At 34.8% G+C, this 7,232-nt stretch overlaps 1 protein-coding gene across 1 annotated transcript in view; it reads left to right on the top strand.

The window, feature by feature from the left end:
• LOC107722434 (carboxyl-terminal PDZ ligand of neuronal nitric oxide synthase protein-like) overlaps positions 1 to 7,232 on the top strand; it is a 28,876-nt gene that overhangs the window by 19,868 nt on the left and 1,776 nt on the right. The window contains exons 8-10 of the mRNA XM_016530795.1: positions 2,315 to 2,458; positions 4,401 to 4,524; positions 5,031 to 5,249. Coding sequence (XP_016386281.1) covers positions 2,315 to 2,458; positions 4,401 to 4,524; positions 5,031 to 5,249 — 487 coding nt within the window. The remainder of the gene's footprint in view (positions 1 to 2,314; positions 2,459 to 4,400; positions 4,525 to 5,030; positions 5,250 to 7,232) is intronic.

A 7,232-nucleotide genomic window follows, 5' to 3' on the forward strand; every position in this document is an offset into this window, starting at 1 on the left:
CACCAACGTGTGATTGGGCTAGTCAACATTACAAAAGACGGTCACTAATCGACAGATTCAGTGGCGTAGATGGTAAAGCATGTATCATATTTCTTTTGACGCGATTGACCCAGGTTTGAATCTGCCTTTTGGCGAACTTTTTTTCTCCCTTTTCAAATTTCAAATCACACCAGAAAAGCATTTATTTTTAATAAAAATGAAGAAAATAATCAAAAAGTTGAAAATAAAGTATCGGGTAGGGTTAGGTGTAGGGAGGGCTTTTGTCCCAATAAGGTGGCATCCATTTAATAATTTGAATTAAAATTAAAATTTACACTCAATAAGTTATTATTGCATTTGAAGTGCATTTCTACTTCGTGAAGTGGACAAGGGAAGTTTATATAGGCAGACCCTCGACCCCTCAATTTTGACCGAGGGAGCGAGTCTGCTACATATGCACACTTCAGGCCGCTCTATACATCATTGCAGATCGCGTTTAATTTATCCCCACCCCAAACAACTCTATAATATATAAAAAATTTTTTTTTTTTACATTTATAACAGCCCAAGCATACCTATATACATATAGAATGCTGCACCAAAAAAATGTGTAAGGGGAAAAATGTAAACAATAAACCAACTACATAGTGGATTCTAAGTGATCAAGGGCTTAGGACGTTCCAATTCAGCCCATTCCAAGGGTTCCGCAAAGTAGTGTGTACTCATGCAACGTAATCAATGACGTACATCCGAGTAAACGAGACGGAGGGAAGTTAGCGAGTGAAGGGCATAAAAAATGGACTGGAACGCAGCCAAAGTGAACAAATTTGGACACTGACGTATACTGCGCTTCAGAGAGGTGGAGCTGTCGCAGAAACATCTTCGTCAATTATGTACTTCTATATTACATGTACCTTATTTTAGAAAGTACTATTAATAACAATGACTTCATATTGTAATTATACATACCTCTGCGCCAGCTTTGTGGTTTCATTTTTGTAATGCATAATATGTTCATAATAATTAAATACTATTAAAGGGGTCATATGATGCTGCTAAAAAGAACATTATTTTGTGTATTTGGTGTAATGAAATGTGTTTATGCGGTTTAAAGTTCAAAAAACACATTATTTTCCACATACTGTACATTGTTGTTTCTCCTCTATGCCCCGCCTTTTTGAAACGCGTCGATTTTTACAAAACTTTATGCAACAAGAGCTTGTAACACTCCAAAGAGAAAGGAAAAATTTAAATCGCATCATATGACCCCTTTAAAATACTGGCAACAAAAATAAACACACATATAACACATACATTTTATGTATTTATTATTTTTAGTATCTTGAAACTCTCCCGAGCAGCGTTTTGTGCTCAGATAAGATGACAGTGCTCGTAGAGCGCCCCCAGACAACTGTTAATTTTACATTAGGATGAATACGCCACATACAGGTGATTAACGAATATTTTTTTTAAATATTAATTTTTTTCTCTATCATCTCTTGTAAGTTAACAATGCCACCTCAGTAAATTAGTAAAACATTAATCTGAGTTAATGCCTAAATAATATTTTTTATTTTAATAATGTGTGAAATAACCGTTAAAGCAAAAATAATAAAGATGTAAACTGCATCTCTCATTCAAACTTGCTCACTCCCACTATCTCTTCCAGCTCGTCTGTCCTCTCCGCATTGGATTATGGGAAATAGTGCTTCAGTGAGTGTACATTGGTTGTACACTCGAAATCTGAGAGGATTGTGGGTAAAAAGTAGTGAACAAATGTAGGGAATGATCTTGTTCACGCAGAATTCAGCCGACACCCAATATAGTGCACTATATAGGGGATAGGGAGCTGTTTGGGAACAGCTTATGAAGACAAACAAGGCAAAAGTGGAAACATGTTTGTGACAGCAGGAAACAATTTACACATAGTTTAAGTGTATTAAAAACACCAGACAGACATGTAAGCAACGTTAAAAACTTTCACCACAGGTGTTTTTAAATAAGACTCCGCAGGTCACTCCAGGAAGGATTGTCACTGTTATAAATGTATTGTGAGTGCTTGGCTATATGGTCATGACATCCTGTTGTTCTCAAATATTGTACGTTGGTAGAAACAAAACTGTCACCCCTATTAACAAACAAACTAAACTAGTCTCACTGTGTGATACATTTTAAAAAACTAATAGATCCCAAAGTTACAATCATTAATGCACCTGGTTGATTATTAGGTGCTAATTGGCTGTTTTGATCCTCATATGCAAAGCAAAGACCATCTTAAAGTTGATTTGTTGGTTAAGGTAATAAACAGCGTGTGTCTCCTACTTTCTCCATGCAGGTGTGTGAAGAGCCGGTGCTGGTGAAGGAGTCGTCCAGGCTAGCGTCTCCTCTTTCCAGTCCTCAATCCGTGAGCCATCAGGTGCAGCTCCTGCAGAGGCAGTTACAGCAGCAGGAACAGAGGAGTCAAGCCGCCTCAGCACAGGTCACATCACACGTCTGATCGCTTTGTCATGCTGGTTGTATTGACATATAACATACCTGTGGCACTGCTTTTGTTTTGTGAATTTCTCAGTCATGAAATTACTATTAGTAGGGATAAACGTATTTATTTATTTTCTGGCCAATACGATAAGCCAATAAATCATTTTCATTATTATCATTAAAAGGACAGTATTCAAATGTATTCAGTATTCAATTCTATTTTGTCTAAATAAATTTAAACTAAAATGCAAAAAAAATTTATTCATTCAAAGTCATTCATTTTAAAAGCTACAAGTGAATCTAGATATAACAACATTATAGTGTAAATAATACATATTCACTTTTAAATTTGATACCCAAAATTCACCCTATCTATTTTGCATGTTATAGATCTTTTTGTTAACGATTCGTCCCATGCATATGTTTCAATTTTTGCAAAAACTTTTTAACCATACAATTTTCAATTAAAACTCACTGGTGATGTACGTCAGACTTCTCCAATCATTTGGAGAAGAATATCATGAGAGTCTGATTAAAGTCCTCACTTGCAAGCTCATGTTGATCAAGTCCGCGTGGTTTTCCCGCGGAATCGGGCTACTTTAACACTGTTGCCGTGGGTTGTTTTTCAAGTCCACGGGTTGAAGCGACTCCAATAACATGATATTTATCAACTGGAATGCGAATTTTAGCAAGGGAACCCCACCAAAAAACGTGTATTTTACCCCCCGCAACGCGATTTTTAACTGGGGACCCCCTCGAAACGCGATTGGGCTAGTTGTGGGCTAGTTTTGAGTAGCGATTGGGCAACCCTGATGTTGATCTACCTGTACATCTACCTAAAGGTGTTATTAAATTAATAATAGGGGACACCCTGGACCGGTGGCCAGTTCATTGAACAACATATATTTATATAATTTAAATGAATACATAATTATATAATTTATATAATTATTTATATATTAATGACTTATATTTATATAATTTAATTAATATATTTTAATAGACCTGTACGTCATCTTACGTTTCATACAGATGACTGTTGACAAACATAATGCAGGCAGGGCAACAACTAGCATGATGTAGTCCATAAATGCTGTTATGTGCCTTTAAAATTCAAGACATTTGGGGCAAAAAATGTCCCTGTATGATTTTTTGTCTCATTTATATCACATGGGAAGAGATATCACAGTGAGAACATTACAATATCACATGAGTGTTGTTTTTGAGACATTTACCGCCACCTACTGGCAGTTTTAGTTTCTTATTTAGATTGTCATTTCATCAAAAAAACAAAAAAAGAAAAAACATTAGTTTGCCCAAAAATGAAAATTCTGTCATAATTTACTCACCTTCTTGTTGTTTCAATCCTGTATGACTTAATTTCTAACATAATTAATGTTAGGCCGTTGTAAATGTTTATGTGTAATTAATTTGATGTTAAATCAAATAAAAACATTCTTTCTAAAGCTACTTTTTGTAATATCTACTTGATACTTTAAATGATCTTTTGGGGGTATTTTCACAGCCAAATGTAATTTGCGATTACTTCGATTAATTAATCGCCACATCATGTAATTAATTAGATAAAACAATTTGAATCGATTGACAGCCCTAATATATATTAGATATGGATACATTTAAAAATCTCTAATATTGTCTGATAACCAACATGAATGATACCTCTGACTGTCCTGCTTGATGTACTGGTGGATGATAAAATGGGCAAATAAAACCCAAGGGGGAGCACAATATCATAGATACTTGATGGTGGGCTTTTTTAACATGAGCTAGTAAGTAACCACTCTAAACACCTTAGCAACCCTATATCAATGCCTTAGCAGTCACCCAGAATAACCTAGCATCATGGCAGCAGGTTTTTTGCATGCAAGCACCACTCATATTTTCTTAAGAAAATGTCAAATCTAGTAGTTGTTGTTGTGTAGGTGGTTCTGCTTCAGCAGCAGCTGTCGGTGGAGACCAGCGCCAGGACCGAAGCTCAGGCTAGAGTCCAGCAGCTCCTGCAGCAGAACACTGAACTCCTGCAGCATCTCTCACTGCTGGTCAAGAGTAACGATGCTGAAAATTCAGCTCGGCATCACAGAAATAAATTACATTTGAAAATATATTCCGATAGAAAACAGTTAAAATGGTAATAATATTTCAACTTGCTGATTTTACTGTAATCAATTAATTTGTTGATCAGATAAATGCACTCTTGGTGAGCATAAGAGACTAATTTCAAAAACATTAGATCCCATGATATCATTGGAATCACTTTCAGAACAATTTTTTCAATAAAAACATTGACAGCCAATCAGAATCCACTCGACACCAAAGAGCTTGAGCATTTAAAGCGACAGACAATAGAACTGCAGCACACACATATCGTTATTGTACATTGATGTTGATGCAAATATAGTAATCATTATAGATACCTTTATAGTTATCATTCTAGGTGTGAACAGGCCTTTACTTTGGTGATTATATGTTTAGCTTGATAAAGTCACCTCAGTAATGGCACCTCTGAGTTATTCTATCACTGAGTATGCCATGATGTCATTTCCTCCCTGCAGTGGGATCTCAAGACAGCCTTCTGGAAATCGCCCTGCGTGCCAACATGCCAGCTGTATCACGTGAGCCCAACCCGAATCCTCCCTCAAGCGCTCGAGAGGGCTTCCCTCTCTCAAACAGCCTGGTCCGGCTTGAAAGCTTTCGTTTCTTCTCAGAATCTTCAGAGCAGGAGAAGAAGCCGGAGCAGGACCGTGACTCAGGTCAGGGTCAGGATGAAGAATGTAAGTCTCAAGACGTGTGCAATCAAGAGATTTTCCTCTTTGTGACCTCTACATGTGCAAGGCAAATGAGTCATTTTGCTTGTTTAAAAAAATGTTACCCCTAAAATTAAAATCCTGTCATTTACTCATCCTTATGTTGTTCCAAGACTTTCTTGACTTTCCTTTTGCCACTGATCACAAAAGAAGACATTTTGAAGAATGTTCATGCTGCTCTTTTTCAAATAATGAAAGAGAACAGTCTTTACAAGCACCATCAAATTAGTCCCAGGCCCAGCTCGAACTCATTAGTATTTGTAGGTATTGATTTGTAATATTTACACATACCTTTTTGTCTATGTTTGATTATACATTGAAACATGCAATATAAATGTACCAACAGTATCTAAAAGGTAAAAAGTTTTTTTTAATGTATGAACAGCTTTGGTATTGCAAATGTATTTACAAATCCCTTATATTAAAAATATTTTTTGTAGATACTTTCCGTACCCACTGTATATATACCCAGCCAGTGGGTTTCCCGGCTGACCTAATCAAATTTTGTCGAACAATGTGCAATTGTGTAAAAAGCATACTTCACCAAAAAAATTAAAATTTCCAAACCTGTGAATTGTTTTTCGTCCATAAAATGAAAGTCAATGGAGTTCAATCAATGTTGTTTTGGACCCCACTAACTTTCATCACATGGACAAAAAAATAAATACATTTAAATACTTTTATTTCACAAGGATGCATTACATTGATCAAAAGTGACAGTAAAGTTGTTTATAATGTTACAAAAAATTTTTTATTTCAAATGTATAATTTAATTCTATTTATAAGTTCTCTTCTTTTCAATTTTCTATCATCAGCATATTAAAATTATTTCTGAAGGATTACATGACACTGAAGACTGGAGTAATTATGCTAAAAATTCAGCTTTTCCATCACATAAATTACATTTTAAAATATATATCCAGAGTATTACCCCAAATTTACTATGTTTTTTATCAAATATATTCAAATATATTCATCTCCCATCACCCCAAATTTTTCATCGGTAGTGTATTCTTTTGTAGAAGAAAGTAAGTCATACAGGTTTGGAACAACATTAGGGTGAGTAAATGATTTTGTGTGAACTGTCCCTTTAAAGCCAAACATCTACAGTGGTGGCTGGCCTGTTAACATGAGTTTAAAAAAGTGTTTGACTCCGCTCTATTTCTTTGATTTGATTTCAATCTATTCTTCTGAAGGTGGGCTATGTGGTTGTCAGCAATGAAACTAGACTGTTTTTTTTTTCTCCGTAAAGGGATATATTGACAGACAAAAATACATTTAATGCCAGTTTTATTTAAATACTTTCTTTTAATTATATACATGTTTTAATGTTCATCACAATGCTATATGAGTTAGGTTGTTGTTGCCTTTGTGGGCATTTCATGATTTATTTGCCAGTATTTCTAATGTGTCAGGCTTGACTATAAAATGTTTTGCAGCGATGCTAAAGTGAAAGAAAATAAATGTTAAAGAACATGTTAAACTCCATGTGTGCAGCATGTTTGACCTTCACTGTCAATTTTGCAGCTGAGCAGATTGAACTGTTACACAGTGATACCAATGTCAGTATAAACACAAGTGAAAGTATTTGTGCAATAATGTCATATGGTACGGTATATCAGCATTCTTTCTTTATTACTATATGTTTTTTTTATTTTTGGGAAGAGTGTAGCAGTTAATACTAACACTGTATTTCTTTGTGCTCAAGTCTTGTCTAAAGACTGCTGTGTTGTAACGTTCATTTACTTTTAAATAAACTAGTGTCGGTGGATCTTAGTTAACTTTACCCTTGTGAATGAATGAAACTGAATAAAAGAAAATTATTTAAGTTTTTTTTTTTTTACCTTTATCTTTATGTGATTAATAAAGTGTTCTGTTACTAGTAAAGGGGTATGAAAACCTATTAAAAAAAAAAAATATATATATATATATATATATATATGTGATGTG

Source organism: Sinocyclocheilus rhinocerous, unplaced genomic scaffold, assembly GCF_001515625.1.
Source record: "Sinocyclocheilus rhinocerous isolate Xijiao unplaced genomic scaffold, SAMN03320098_v1.1 scaffold161, whole genome shotgun sequence".
NCBI classification, from domain to species: domain Eukaryota; kingdom Metazoa; phylum Chordata; class Actinopteri; order Cypriniformes; family Cyprinidae; genus Sinocyclocheilus; species Sinocyclocheilus rhinocerous.